We start from the raw sequence: 16,585 nt of genomic DNA on the forward strand, positions 1-16,585 counted from the left end.
TTGATGCAAAGCATCAAATCGGCAGCAAAAAAAATGCATTTTAATTTTTTTACAAGTAAGAGGCCAAAGAAAACACAAGATTTCTGAAGTATTTGAATTTCAAAACGGAACATGAAGTTAAAAAAAAAACGAAATGGCATGTATACCACTTTATTCAATTTAAATTACTTAATCAAAATAAAATTCACTAATTAATGATCAATATGTTATATCATCAAAGTGAAAAATTAATCTTATATACGAGATCTCCAAATGACAAAGAGGATAACCTTTCCATGTGATAATAACTTGGATCATGCCGATGATTTCTGCAGACTATGCTGCACATCGCGATAACAGACAAAACAGTAAATGTGAAGTGTAGAAAAAAAATATCTTAGCGTCAATTACAGCTACAGCATATATAAAACAATTTTTTTGAAAGGACTGATTTTTATTTATGAATTTTGGCACTGTAATTCACATCCACTGAAATGAAAATGATTCACTTTCATATCTCACACACTCCCCTATTGGGGAGTACCTATTGTAAACCCTTTTAATAAAATCATAAAGTAATGAATTGAAACATAATCTCAACAACTCAGACTTTTATATAGTTCAAAGCCAGTTTTAATTTACTCATAATTTTCATATATATTAAGAAATTATTCTGTCGAGCTGCTAATAACGTTTCGTGTCTCCATGTGCACTTTCTAACACAACCACAAATAGATAGGCAATAGTGAGTATAGAAGATGATGAAATAATCATAATATTGTATACATATGGCGTATGAGATTTTTAACTCGTACTTTTTCTGATCGGGACTTTTTTGTAAACAAAAAAAAAACAAAACAAAACAAAACCAAAAAAAAAACCAAACAAAAAAAAAAAAAAAAAAAAAAAAAAAAAACCACGGAAACAGCTACCGGCAGTAGTGAATGACTATCATTACAATCCGTAGATTACTTATTTAATTCAAAGGAAGTAAAACTACCGTCCAGAGCATTAATTGTCTATAATGAGTAGCACATTATTGCATTGTTCACAGGTATTTCGTATTGTCTGAAAATTGGAGAGAAAAAAAATTACAATAATACATTCGGGACATACATGTATACATTTTTATCATACAGATTGAAAAAAAAAATTCAAAACTGCGATTGAAAATGAGTAAGGGTGGGAATCCTGAATCCCCCCCTCACCTTACCACTGTCTTATTTTTGTAATAGCCCCCCCCCCCCCCTTTTATGAATTTACATTACCATGCTTGCTAAGCTTGGTTGCCCTCTCTCCTTTAGACCTGCTACATTTAAGAGGAGTAACTCAAATCAAAAGGGGTAGCAAGTAGCCTCCCTTTGATTTTTTTTCATATGCTGGCTAAGTCACAGAATGCAGGCGATGCTTAAAGAGTTGTCACTACCTTGATAGTAAGTTATTCGTTAGTACAATGTATTTGTTTTATAAAGGCCTATCACAAAAATTACAAGTACACACGATCTGTAAAATCGTAGTCTAGATTTAAAATCAATCTATTTTGTTTATTTGATGTCAACTCGAATTTTCTAGGTTCTGTAATCTCATGTTAGTATGGAATAAGACCATGGAACATTAACTGACAAAATTGGAAATATGCAGCTTACGTCATATCCATCTGTCGCAGTCAAACACTTGATGATATACAATGAAATGGGCGGGTACAATTTGACACGGACGTCTGCGAAAACATTGGATTGAAATTGCAATTCAAAATTCATTTTCAATCCACCTGAGCTGTTTTTGGCAAAGTTATAATGTGTGATCCAAACGACATATAATTTCAGTTCCCAGATACGTATAGTTAAAAATTAATCAATGGAGGTTAATTAATGGTGGAATCAGATTATTTACATGTATGATTATGCCTCACATAAAAGAATATATTATTATTTGTAGGATTACAAAAGTGACTTCTTCACTGAAAAAAAAAATTAAAATTCAATTTCAATCCACCTGAGCTGTTCTCAAACCTTAAGTGTGAATGTATGATCCAAAAGACAAATAAATTCAATTCCCAAATACATATTGTTTGAAATTCATATTTATATGAGTTTTTTAGCCTATAATTTTAAGGGCACGTCAGAGTTATAGAAGACAGAGATTATTTTTTCAGGGGACGGCCATTTGATTTTAGAAGGGGGGTGACAAGGATGACAAGAGCTTTTATTTTTTAGGTTTTTCTTCTCTGAAAAAAATGTTTGACAAACAAAAACAGGGAGGGGTTGTCCAAACTAGAAGAAAACTTTCTTATTCATTTCCAAGATCGTTCAGCCCACTCCTACCCCCCCCCCCCCAACACACACACACACACACATACACATACCAAACAGAAATCAAATATTTGTCCCTTTATATTTCTTTAAAAACATGGGATAGAAAATTCTGATTTACCGGGTATATATATTTCAAATTATTTGTCTTCTGGGTCAATCAGTAACACCGTGCGTTCTAGCGTAGCTGAGGTGGATTGAAAATGAATTTCAAACTAGAATTTCAATCCAGTGTTTTCTCTGACGTCTGTGTCAAATTGTACCTGCCCATTTCATTGTCTATCATTAAATGTTTTGGCTGTAACAGATGGAAATGACGTAAGCTGCATATTTCCAATTTTGCCAGTTAATGTTCCGCGGTCTTATAATCCAACGTTAACCATGTTTATGACATTTGTGATGCCTCTCGATGCTCATCTTAGCTTCGCTAGCCAAGCGTCTCTGATCCGAGAGTCCCTTAGATAGCGAATATGGTTGATACAAACTTCTCGACAAACATGATTTATGTTTTGTAAAGTGGTGAAACAATCATTATATGTACGTCCTGGAAGTTGCATCTGATGTAATCAACTTGTATCATAGCTATTTCCACTCCGCCACTGATGTACACGTTTTTCGGGTGATCTCCCTTTGATTACATAGTGACCATGGTGACGAGGAGTCGGTAGTTGCAAAAAACCAAAATACAAATAAATAGACTAGGAATTATTATTTTAAATATTTCAGCATATTGATGAGTTAAATAGAGATCAGCTACGTGAAGAAAAAGTCTTGGGTCAGGACTGAGGCAGGTAGTACACACAAGTACAAAAAGTCGACATTATTGCATCTGCATGCGGTCTCGTTTAACAAGAGGTTTTTGTACTTTTTTGCACCACAACACACAAAATAACATATTATAGACAGAACATTTGCATTTCTAAACTTTTTTGTATTTACAAAAACAATACAAAATCTTTTGCTTTTTAATTTATGTGAGGTATGCCCCGTAATTTCCACTGTGGTAGTCGGTGCTTAGAGATTGGAATCGAACTAAAAGTAAAAATTTCGATTTGGCCACACCCCTCGAACAAAATTAAAATATGCTCTACTTATTCATATTTTAATTCTCTTTTTAATGGTATAAATTTAATTTTGTTCGAAGGGTGTGGCCACAGCAAAAAATTGAACTAAAGACGGAAAAAATGCTTTATTTTGATAAAAAGTATGAAAGTGCACATGTTTAGACGTTTTCTGTACAAATATGACGTCATCAAATAAAAAAATCTGCATACACTTTTTAAGTTTGATACTTAAGGATAATATTTCTCTTGTTAATTTTCTTCTTCCCCTCAGTTTAATTTTCCTGAAAAAATAGGCCGATTTAGCCCCTTCGTGGATTTAGCTCTTTGATATCAAGCATCAGTATACTTTTAATAAATTAAGATTATTGAAATCATGAGGTAAACTTGGAGTACAGTTAAGAGCTACAGTTAAGGTTTTCATTGATAGAAAGGAAGAGAATTGTGACACAGATGAGCATTGTGGCCTATGTGTCTTTTGTGATTTACGGGTATTAAATAATGGAGAAAGTCTCCTCTAATCTAACTAGACAAATCTAGATTACGATTATTTGAATAGCATTATTTGTGTTTTAATTTTTTTAAAATAAGAAAAAGTTGGAACAAATATATTTTTATAAAACAAGAAACAAAATTTTACATTTTAAGTTTTAATTTTATAGATTCTACATTTAACGTTTTAATTTTATAGATGTATGTACCTGTGCCGTATCAAGGCTACTATCCCCCAGTTATGTACAGACCCTATATGTCCCCATTTGTTGGAGGAGGAATGGGAGGTAGAGGTCGAGTTCCAGCCAGAGTTATCTACCCTAGACAGGTACCAGTGAGTGGTTCTTCCCCAAAGTCTTCATCCCCTGCTAAGTCTTCTGGTTCAGATGGTGAAAGAGTGGCCAGCCCAGATATAACAAGAAATACTGAGTCCCCCCAAGGTCATGGGTCAAGCAAGAAAAGTCACTCCTCAAGGAGCAGGCCAATGGTGTATGTTCCTCGAATACCTGCACCTTATCCAGCTATGTACTATCCATACCAGCCTTATCCAGGATATTATTACCTACCTGAGGACCCAAGGTTAGCTCAAGCCCATTCAAGGTATCCTTATGTTGCACAGGGTATTCCACCTCAAGTGTATCCACACCCATACCCAGCAGGTCCCTACATAGGTCCTGCCATTCGAGCAGCTTCTCAGGTCTCCCCTGAGAACACTCCATCACCTGGGGAGAGAAGTCCCAATTCTCAGAGAAGTCATTCTCTGTCCCCAGGGCCTCAAAGACCTCCAAGATCACAGTCTCCTGCTCTGTCTCCCAACTCTGTTGCTGCAGCTGTGGCAAGTGGCCATTATCAGATACTTCCTAATGTGAAGCACATACCAGCACATCTTTATCCCAAGCCAGGGAGTTCCGGCAGTAACTCTAGGTCAAGCACACCCCTGGGTGGAAGAGACTCACCAGCAACTGAAAAAGCAGGTGAAGAGGTAAGGGCTAGTCTGGAGCATGATTACCTGAAGTCTGTTAGTCCAAAACTGGACTTGCAGGAGAGAAGAGCCTCAGCACAGAGTCCTCTTGCTAGGGTAATTTCTCAAAGACAAGGGTACATCAGAGAAGAACTTGAAGCTATGACATCCCACAGCAGTCAAAGAATGACCACAAATTCACACTACCAGAATATGATGGCTAATAACAGGAGTAGCAGTGCCACACTGCAGAATGGGGCAGGAGGAATGGAGAAGAATGACAAAAAGCCATCAAAACTGGATTTACAATCTGCCACTGGATTTAGTCGCCAGTTTAGTGAAGATATTACCACTCCAACAGAAATCACAAATTTGGTCAAAATGATTGACGACATTGATGATCAAGAGGCAAACAATTTATCCCACCAGTCATTTGCTGCACATAAAAACACATCGGGGCGACTGTACCTGAACATCCCACAGCAGCAGGAGATAGTGATGGGAGGCTCAGCTTCCTCATCCCCACCCTCAGGCAGTCCACCCTCTGGAGATCAGAAACCCACCTATGCTGGTGTCCTAAGGCGAAGATTGCCCTCAGCTCAAGGCGATATTGACCCCAGTCTACTGGAGCCCCAAACACCACACACCCCTTTAGGATTTACAACTCCCGGCACAGAAATAGATACAGACCCACTGGGCATTTTGAGAAACTTGAACATCAATGCATCTGCAGAAAGTCAAAGAACATACAAGTATTTCTCTTAAATCAAGTTCTGTTCACTAATTCTGTGAACTTATTTTTTAGTGATTAGATTTTAGAGTTGCTGATATTTGTCTCAAGAACACTGATTTTACTAAGTAGCAATGCTGCTTGCTGGTAGATTAGAAAAGTTTACATTGAAACCAAGACTGTTACTGCCTTAAATGGTTAATATTTATTTTTTTATGAAAAATTCATTCTCATGTTGAAGTGGTGCATATTCTCTTTATTATTATATACATATATATTGTGTGCTTTGCAATTTCTTCCAACACATATCTTGATTTGGTGTAAAAATTAAATATGGACTTGTAAAAATTAGCAAAAATAAATTGTTATTTTATTACTAATGTATAGTTTAAAAATTGAATATTTATAGAAAAGTTTCCTATAATCTTAGATTGTTACATAAAATTGATTTTAACTTTACATATCTGTAAATTTTGTGCTATTTTAATTTGAGTGTTTGTAACGTTATAAGTTTGACAGTCAACAATCCCCTCCACCACCATCCTGTTCCTTTAAATTAGAAATGTTTTGAAGGACCAAGTTTTATCAAATTTAATTAAAGGTAGCATATATGTTTACAAGAGTTATGAAAAATTAGGGGAATGAAAAATTTTGTAGATTGATAATAAAATGGACATGAAATGAGCCTATAAGTTTTCTTCCACTGACCCCTTTCTCCTATTATTAAGCTGTCAAACTACTTTTATGTAAATAATTGCAGACAGTGCTACTTTTTTTTCTTTTAAGTAGAACAAAGTGAGGATGTCTGTAAATTTTGATTGACATCTGAGCTTTGATTTTCAAGTCATATGTGTTGGTAATTAAATTGTATATATTGTAACCAAAAGTTAGACACCAGTAGAAGGTTTAGCTATTTTATTGCTTATTGTGTTTGTCAAGTCTTAAGTAGGCCTGCTCCCCTTGCTGTAAATAATTTTTTATTCAATGAACATTTCAATTTAAGATTATGTATAAGACCTAAAGAACTTTTATTTACAAAACTGCAAAAGTTTTCCCTTTGTTGGACAATCATTCTTGAACAAATGTCATGATGTTCAGTCAGTTATTAATCAATAGCATTAAAACTTAAGTGATGTTTGTAAAAAAAAAAATGCAATATTTTTGTTTACTGTAACAATTTTTGCCCCTTTGTGTTTGTAATGCTTAATGACTTATATAGTGCTGTGATGGCTTGAATAGTATATGTAATCTGCATATAAAATATGCTTTGCACTTGGACTAGTTTGAAAGGGAACAGTGCATTCTTTTACCTTTTGTGTAGTGAAACTTTTTTTTAATTTATCTATTATATACTAAAAGATTGTACATTGGAGTGCAGTGGTAAGATGAGACACTTGGAGAAGTTTAGATTTTGATAATTTGCAATGGGACTGTTTTCATGTCCTTCACTGGCTGGGCTAGCCTAGGTATTAACAACCAAGCTACATCCCCATTGTACTTATGATTAGTGCTATATTAAATTTTATTATTATCATATAAACACATAAATAAAGCATTATAATATGTTCATAATCTATTAAATTGCTAGACCTCAACCATTTTGACTTCTATTTAAATGGGAGAGGAAGAGGCAATTAATTAAGACGTGTTAACAAGGGGATGTATTGATGGCTGGGTACCAGTTTAGCTTTGACTGGTGGAGATGGACAACGCCTCCATTTTATATCTTGTAGCACCGTTTCCTTGTATGGTATTTGGACTGTTCATATGGTGTGGCAGCCATTTTCCTGGTTTCTCTACCAACTGCATGTCATTCCTGAGAGTATGTTAAAGCAACACAACACTTCTCTAGGTCTATGACGTGCAGTAGATAGAGGGGTCAGAGAAAATGTCCAGTCTGTTACACTAAGATAGAACTTAATATTTACTCTACTGTTAGATATTGTGTATTATTTATAATCTAGCTGTGGTATTTAATCGGATTTAATAAATTGTTATCCTCACAGTAATCGAATATTGTTATTGATTTTTATGAATATAACAGAAATGTGAAATACTTGAATATAGTGGCTTGAGCTGTTGAGTAATTTTAAGAAAGTCGGTTCATATCTTTAACTATGAAAATAAGAATGTATTTTTGTGGACTTAGATATGCAAGCTTTCCTCTTGTGCCTATGCAGGCATTTGTTTCCGTAATTAAAGTCTACCCGATAGTAAGTAGAAGTATTATACTTTTGGGGTAATTTTATTTCCTGTGCTCTGTTGGCAATTAAATAAGATGAAAAACCGACACAAGTCATCTGAAAATATGAGATTCTTGTAGTTTTTGGATCTTATTCGTACATTTATTATATTTTTCTTTACATTATGACTATATCTTAGCCTGCCCCAGCCTTAAAGGTGCCTGAATTGTGGCTGAAAGGTCACTGAAATATAGCTGCCATTCAGGAACTGAATTGCCACTGAAAAATCACTGAAAGCTGCTTTTCAGCTTTAACTGAAAGGTCTACTTTCTACTTGTGTATATAGATTAATATATTCAGCTTAAGGCATAGTGTCTATTTCTGCTCTCAATTCTTGAATATACATGTTCGATAAGGTTGAAAGCACATTATCCTTTTCTTTGTAATTTGTATACACCAATTTTTTTTCCCCCAAAATCCTAATTTATCCACTTCTGTTCTAATACTAGTATTTACAATCCAATCGTTATTTTCCTGTATCATTTCTTCATTACTCGTTTTAAGAATACAATAATCTTATTTCTTTCTTTCTTTCTTTTTTTTTTTTTGGTTGTTGAAAAATATAACCAATATTTCATATATTTTCCCTTAAAATTATGCCAAGAAAATCTACCTGACTCAAAAGAAACACGCTAAATTACTGATATTTTTCTTTAATCATCTTTTTTAAACATCATATTAACATTTTCAATATCGCATCCTTTGCTAAAATCCCATACTTCAATTACATGTACCTACTTTAAGGTTCATCATCCGTAAGTTCACTCAAAATTTTGTTGAATGCTTCTGATTTTCTAAAAGAAATTCATTTGTAATTATATTAAACACAATTTCAACCATCTTGGCTAGCCAAGGGTTTCTGATCCGCTTTTCTTCTCAAAATCGTTTGTGAGAAATCCTTGCCTAGCGAAGATGAATTTCAGCAAACTGTCATGTTCTAAATTTTAAATTTACCGCGTGTGAGTAAATACATGTACAGAATTAGTTGTCATGTTCTAAATTTTGTACATGTATTAAAACTCTCACATCCGTTAAATTCAAAATTTAGAACATGACAATACCATATACGGCAAAATTGTTATTATATATGGCATTTTCACGTGACAATTTTATACGAGACTAGAAGTCGTTATGCCAGTGAGAGTTATCTCGCTTATACACTGAAGAGGGTCGATGAACTTTAATATACATGTAACATTACATGTAGATGGAACTTTAATAATTTTGACAAAACATTTCATTGAAACACGATTCGTGATATTAATGATTGGTGTAAGTTATTTTTTATGATTATAAATACTAGTAGTTTAATTAATTCTTGAGTGATTTTACTTATTAGATTTTATAAGTCCTCATGAACGAAAGATCACTAATTATTTACTCATATTTGATGAAACGAACTGTGTAAATGAAAATACTTTCGAACATGAAATGATAAATTCAGACAAAGCTAGATTTGCATACATTTTAAGATATACAGCCATGTAAAATATTTTTTGTTTTGCAGGTATATATATTCACAGTCTTCCTAATTAGTAACAGGAATTTACGATGATCTTATGGCTTTTTTTTTTAGTTCAAAAGATACTGTATGTGTAAAAATTCGTTTTAGTTCTTTGAAGAATTAAAGACTTGGGAGATATCACAACTTCCAATGCCTTACTTCGCGGGGAGTTAGTCATAAAACCATTTGCGAAGTAATCTGAACTTTGCAGGCGACACCCCAATCCAACGGCTTCTGTCTGTTTCATGCTGTGGCCAGAATTCATCTTCTGACGAATCCTCGTCATATTCTAAATCTGTCTCTGATAAAGAATTCTCAGAATCATCACTTATTCCAAAACTGTTCGAATTTTTCTGCAGTCCTTGAGAAGCAAGAGAATTATTTGGATCTATATTCTCTACATATACCTGTTGGATTAAATCATTGTCCTTATCCGTAGTCTTCGCTTTAGAACACCCTTCATCTAGTTCGTCGTTAGTTTCTTTACTGACATCTCCTTCCTGAAATGATTTATTTTCCACTGAGTTCACTTCAAGAACATTCAAACATAACTGATCGTCTGCTTCTCTCAGTTCCGCAGAATTTTCTCGCGAGTTTCTGCAACTGATTTGCACACCAATTTCTTTCATCTCTGCAAAATCGAAATCATTGCCGACACCAACATCACAGATTTGAATTCCATTCGCATTCACTTTCCAGGGAGTACTTCCGTCCTTCAATTTCGGCATGGCCGGAAACACAGGGGAGGTTATGTACGGTATATCATGTTCCTCCAAGTCTAAATCTAACCCTAGATCGTCATCATCCGAAAAATCCGAATCGCTGAAATCTACGGCGTCTTCCTTTGACTGAATGTACAATTTCACTTCGCTCATGGCAATTCCTAAATAATCCCTATGCACTATAAGGGACAACTTTTCCCTTTGTTCTGTTTTTATTTTGCGTTTTAAAATTCTATTACTTATTTATTGATATATACTGTTTACATTTCCTCCCGAGATAAGTTTTGAATACACACAGTTTTCCTTTAAATATCCTTTTGTCACAAATAGGAACCAGAATGCTGAATTTTAAACTGAACCCACCAAGACAAATATCTTTTAAATCAATTCAATCGATTAAGTAAGCACATATTCATAAAATGACTTGATGGGTTGTCGAATCTTTAAATGTTTCAATCAAATGACTTAGAACAGCTATTTTGAATAAAAAAGCGATCGTGCAATAAAAATCTAATAAATTATGATTTATCACTGCGTTCTTGGTGGTAATTTCCTATCAAATGTGTTGGTTCCTCATTAAATCGTTCAAACATTCTAAAGTGCTTGAGTTAAGGGCATGATGTTTTGGGAAATTGCCATGAAGTGCTTACTTGTATGTACTGAGGAGAAAAAGCGGTAAACCTGTGATCTATTTGATGGGAAAATATCAATATGACCGTCTCGAAAAAGAGTGCAGATTGAAAATTAAAGTCTTAAATATCGTTACGTGCAGAGAGTTAAGAAATTGTTACACGGTTTAAGTAAAGATATGTTTAATCATGTCTAAGTTTATCCAAAGTGGAATAAATCCAATTGATCGTTTAGTATATAATTAACATAAATTTATTCAAAGTTTTATAGGATCAATTGAGAATTCACACAGAGTAGTTTAACAAGTTTAATAATAAAAAAAGAAGGTCCAAGTAAGTTACCAAAGATGTTAAACAATTCAGTAAGTCCAGAAAATTATCCAAAGCTGGCAGTTTTTCTAGACAAAGGGTTTTTAATGTACATGCATGTATAGAGTTTGCTTGGTCAAGACATGAAATTTGGTGGCTTATTTCTCCAACCACTTATCAGATAATTATGACGACTTGTCAGATCTTTATGTCAACTTGTTAGATTCTTAAGTCAACTTGTCACACATTTATGTTGACTTGACAGATAATAATCCTCATGATTAGGAACTCGGTATCTTGATATTAAAGCTTGATAATGCCGCTAACTGACATCTATTTCATATCATAACATCTGACAAGTCGATATAATTTTCTGATAAATCATCATAATTTTCTGACACGTCGACTTGTCAGATGTTAAGTCGACTTGTCGGATAAGGATGTCAACTTGTCGAATGTTTCGTCAACTTGTCAGATAAATATGTTGACCTGTCGTATTTTTATGTCGACTTGTCAGATAGTTATGATGATTTGTCAGTTCCTATTGTCGACTTGTCAGTAAAATAAGATGTCAACTGGATGGTACAAGCTTGCCATGGACACATTTTCTTGTTGAATTTTAAGACACGTGAATAAATGACAAATCAACCAAAAAAAAAACAACAACAACAACAAAAAACTGACAAGTCAACATAATTATCTGAGATAATGATCTGACAAGTCGACATAATGATCTGACAAGTCGACAAAGTTATCTGACATGTGGTGGCAGAAGACAAAATGGGCATGAACTCGTTTTCATGTTGAATTTTTAAACAGGGCATGTCAACAAAAAACTTTGACAAGTCGATATTTTTCTCTGAAAAGTCAACATAAACATCTCACAAGTCAACGCAAACATTTGACAAGTGGTAATTGCAGTAATATGCCACCATAATAAAAGTACTTCCTATACAAGATACGATAAAACTTCAAAATCTTGCATCTATGGATGCTTGTCTAAGGCTCTTTCCGTTGAACAATGATGGATGGACAAAAATTAATACCTTCTCAAAATTCAAGGTAAAGATAGGATCAAGATTTTTTTCTGGGTCCAATTCCCATGTTTTCTCAATAGGGTAACTGAACTCCATGCAGGCATTTACATGTGATGACCTAAAATATATCAGTTTTATTCTGAAACTTGCGTAGACAGTATGGAGTATGGCAAGACAGAGTAAATGATGAATGGACAAACTCCCTTCCTTAAAATTTCAAATTAATGTTTGTTGTACACCCGCTCCCTAACACATTCTTTTTTAACATTTTTTATGGGGATTCATTTTATCGGGGAAGCCCAAGTCTCTTTATCGAAATTTTGATCCGCTAATATTAATACAAATATGGTACTCTTTCCATTTAAATTTCTTTACTTAACATCAAACGATCGGATCGGTCTTCTCTATGTAATTCCAAAACAAAAAATACTAAGCATATTACTATTAACATTTCTAACATTATCTTTCTAGTAATTGTAGTTCGTGGAATTTAATTAAACCTCTTTCAATTTATTTATCTAGCCATGCACATACATGCAATTACTGTATGTCACTTCCTTTGTTCCACAAACCTGTCTTTCCTTCTAATGTCATTAACAAACTAAAATATATATAATATAAACTTTATAATAACTTCCAGTGAAATTTGGTTTGGTATTTTGGTGGGCTTTCCATAAGATAAGATAGGGAGGTTGTGGGACAGTTAACAGTTTTTCCTCCCAAAAATATGTTTAGGCATAGATATATACATGAATTTTCGATGAAAAGCTTATTAATGTTCAGAAAAATATTTATATTAAAAGCATTCCAGTTTTTAACCCAGTTGCTGATGTAGTGTAGATACATGTACCAGGCATTGCTCGCTGCGTGTGAAGAATCGATTCAAGAAGGCTTAAAATGTACTCTTATTTGAGAAACACTGTAGATGAATAGAACTGATTCTTCATACATACTTATATATTTCTAGATTTTTTGTCAAATACGCAATGCTCAGCAAGAGGAAGATTCTGTTTTAGAAAATTTAACTGAAAAATGATTGATGTACTGTATGCCTGTGCCAGAATGAATTATCCGCTTAAATGAAAGATCTCTCCTAAAATCATATCTGCTGCCACCAATTGTTGTACTCTGAAGAACAGCATTTGTTTTTTTTTTTTATTCAAAACTAGAAAATCTTAACTATATTCAAAAAGGTTATTTCACGAAGAAATACTAATTTTTTTAGACCAAATTATTACTACATGTATGAAAAGTATTATTAACGTCAATTATGCACATTTTTTTTCAAAAAAAAAGGTAAAAGATTTTTGAAATAGTGACATGCCTAAAATTTATGAATAACTAAAAGTTGCCGAAAAAAATTGCAATCACTCAACAAGTACACTTAATAATAGGAGTATGTATTATGGAGATCAACTTATTTCTTCTGCTGAATCAGGAACAGATAATTTATTTTCAAAACTATGTAGATAGAACAATTAGTTTCAAAAATGGATGAACATGCACAGGAAAAGTCAGAAGCAGTCATATGTTTCTAGGGAAAAAAGTTTTTTGAGACCCCCATACAAACAAATTATCACTTAAAGCTTTCTACACTAGCATCAGCAGCTTCAAACCTGTTTCAAAAATATTCCTCATCAGATAAGCACATATACACAGTCAAGACAGAATGAACAGATATTCACATCACCAAGAAGTGGCGTTTATTTTTTAAAGGTTGCGTCGCAGTGTTAAAATGTGGTGAAAGTAAATTTAAAACCATAAATTTTAATATTATGTGGCAGAAGAATATTAAATAAAAGAGTGAAATGGTCACGAGGTGTCAATTAAAACGTTTCGCTCACGTTAAAGATGCTCACCATTAAGGATTTTAACTTAAGAGGAGGGAGGCTTGTATGTAGATTTGATCACGTATTTAAACAGTTAACATTTGAACCAGGGATCCATGTCGTAACCCCCCCCCTTTTCAACTTTTTTTGTTATATAGAAATCACTAATCAGCAAAGTAAGCACAAAAGTGGCACTGCTATGAACAGTGTCAGAGGCAGAAATTTGAACAAAGTTATTAGAATTTACAATTTTTCTATGAATATACTTTGCAAAGAAAACGCGTTGGTATTTGTAATAATACTTATACGGTCTGTAAATATACAAAATATACAATTACGAACTGTTGACACTGATCATACGAAGCCGAGTTAATGTGAAGATATAAGACTTTATTTATTGCAGTCTGTAAACAGATAATATTAAAATATTTCTTAAATATATTCCCTTTCAAATTCCATGTGCCAAGCACCATTTTATATTTTACTCAAACTGATTTACTGGTAAAATATTCTTTAAGAAATATTCATCAAATCAATAGTTTTCTCATGTTTCAAGTTCAAAAATTTAATCCCAGTAATACCTTAAAAAGTAAAATTTTAATACAAAACGAACAGCTTTTCAGTTGCACACTTAATTTTTTTTCCTCTGACGGCGTTCACAATCAGCTTCTGTGTGCGTGTCCTCAAATGGCTCCCTGAATTATTTTCATCATCACGTTATTTCAGACTAAAGATTGATCAATTATTGCAATTGGTGATATATATTTATGAACAATTACTTCAACAATTTCAGATTGTGGAATGGTGACCTATACTTCATTTCCACACATGCTTATTGTCGAATTATTTGTTTTACAAAAGTAAATTTCATCTAAACATATACACGAAAGTAATTTTTTTGCATACTGACAAATAAAGTGCATAGGCTTTGGTTAATATTTCCCAATGCAAATGTAAGGAAAAGTTATTTTTATAACCATTGTGGAAATAATCAGAGATTCGAGAGGTGATATATAACTTTTTGTACATATATTCTGATTGTACCTAAAACTGCTTGCAAAGTTTCACTTAAAGCAGCATATAAACTAGTTAAGTATAGCAACACTGCTTTTATCACAGCTATATATTGACAACAATTACATTGAATTACAAAGGAATTACCTTCACAGAGGAAATAATTAACAAGAATAAATTAAACAAACTTTAAAAAAAAAAATTAATTAAGGTACATGCATTCTGTAAGTCTATACGTACGCAGATATATTCCAACTGAAGTGCTGTACATTAAACTCACCCTATAATGTACAGATGTGTCATGTACCTTTCACAATTTAGTCAACATTCGATGAATCTCTTTACTTTCATTAGCTTGTCCATCCTTCGGGTTCTAAAAATCAGCAGTGAAGTAACTGAAAATGCTCACCAAAAAGTGATTGAATTCACAAAGGAATGTGTATCTACCCATGCCATTTTTTTCGCAGCAACATAATTAAATGTATCAATATTCATACAGAAAAAAATCACAAATAATATTTAAGGAAATATCACTAAACACATAAATTAAACATTTCCTGTTGAAAACTGATTAACAAACATTTTATCAGTTTATTAAAACAAACAAATTAAAAAAAAAACAAAAAAAAAAACAAGATACTACAAATAACTTCCAAATCAATTTCATACCAATAAGCATTGGTATATAAGGCAAGCTTAAAGGATGTCTCTGAAATTGTCAATTGATTGTCCTTTTTTAAGGAAGCACCTTTTAACTATTTACAAGACTGTTTCAAAAAGTTAAACCTCATACTATCTTTGGATCATTATTAAGCAGCATGAATGAATCATTTTCAGACTTATTTAAATAAATAAATAATAATTTCAATAGTTACTGTTCCTGGTTAAGGGTAGGACATCCTTAATATACTAGTACACGTATGAAGCATCCGAAGAACACGTTTATTACAAATTATTCAATTCCACTGGTACACGTCTGAGAGGTCATATCTTTATTTCCTCTCTCTCCTGACATCACAAGATAAGCTATGACGTAAGAGACGGATTCCATTAGCAGAAGAACAAGAAAGACTAAGAAAAAGAGTTTATCTAGGGCCAAACACATTCTGCCCCAATCGTCCTTTGGTTCGTCTAAACTTTGTGTCACATCACAGCTTCCACGGTCATCGTCACGTGACGTATTCTGTCTGTCTGTTATGTTTGACAAATCATCATCTCTTTTTTTGCAAGAAAAAGGTGAACCTATGTTCAAAAATTTAGACACAAGTTTTTGTACACATGGCGACACTTTTCTTTTTTCTCTGTGGAAAAGACGCGTCACTATGGTAACGGCTATTACTATGCAGGTGCTACATCCCAGTTTAAAAACAAGTACGTAACTTAGCAACGGCATTGGGTTTGAAGTTTCAGGAATTATCTCCCCTATATAAACCATAAATACCGTGAAAGACAGGAGAACTGTTATTGAGAAAGAAACTCTTTCCCCTGCCTGGACAGGCTGGAAGAAAACGGTAAGATTAAGAAACCCAAGCATCATCACTGGAAGAATAATGTTCACGAGGGCAAAGGTAGATCGTCGATGTATTGTAACAGGAAATGCCACAGCAAACAGTTCCCGATTTGGTATTTTGACTATGCACGGATTCGTTGTCCGGTACGTCCACTTTCCGTCGTCATCTCTTTCTTCGAAGTTTTCTTTGATAATGGGATCCTTCATTATATCTATCGTAAATGGCGAGGCATATTCCGGAAACAGAAAATTT

General features: G+C 33.5%; 2 protein-coding genes across 3 annotated transcripts in view; one reads left to right on the top strand and one right to left on the bottom strand.

The window, feature by feature from the left end:
• LOC133190395 (probable helicase with zinc finger domain) overlaps positions 1-7,544 on the top strand; it is a 33,530-nt gene extending 25,986 nt beyond the window's left edge. For both annotated transcript variants that reach the window (XM_061326002.1, XM_061326003.1), the window contains one exon: positions 4,044-7,544. In XM_061326002.1, coding sequence (XP_061181986.1) covers positions 4,044-5,570 — 1,527 coding nt within the window. In that variant the 3' untranslated portion in view covers positions 5,571-7,544. The remainder of the gene's footprint in view (positions 1-4,043) is intronic.
• An 8,230-nt stretch (positions 7,545-15,774) lies between these two features.
• Positions 15,775-16,539, bottom strand: LOC133190705 (acetylcholine receptor subunit alpha-like). Its single transcript, XM_061326392.1, has one exon. The coding sequence runs from the start codon at positions 16,537-16,539 to the stop codon at positions 15,775-15,777; it is 765 nt and encodes a 254-aa protein (XP_061182376.1).
• Positions 16,540-16,585: the final 46 nt, after the last annotated feature.

This window comes from Saccostrea echinata, unplaced genomic scaffold (genome assembly GCF_033153115.1).
Source record: "Saccostrea echinata isolate AGI-Se365-2 ecotype Australia unplaced genomic scaffold, CSIRO_AGI_Sech_v1 ptg000022l, whole genome shotgun sequence".
NCBI lineage: Eukaryota > Metazoa > Mollusca > Bivalvia > Ostreida > Ostreidae > Saccostrea > Saccostrea echinata.

Coding starts and splice junctions, on each gene's coding strand:
- LOC133190705 (XM_061326392.1), bottom strand. CDS start 16,539: ATGAAGGATCCCATTATCAAAGAAAACTTCGAAGAAAGAGATGACGAC.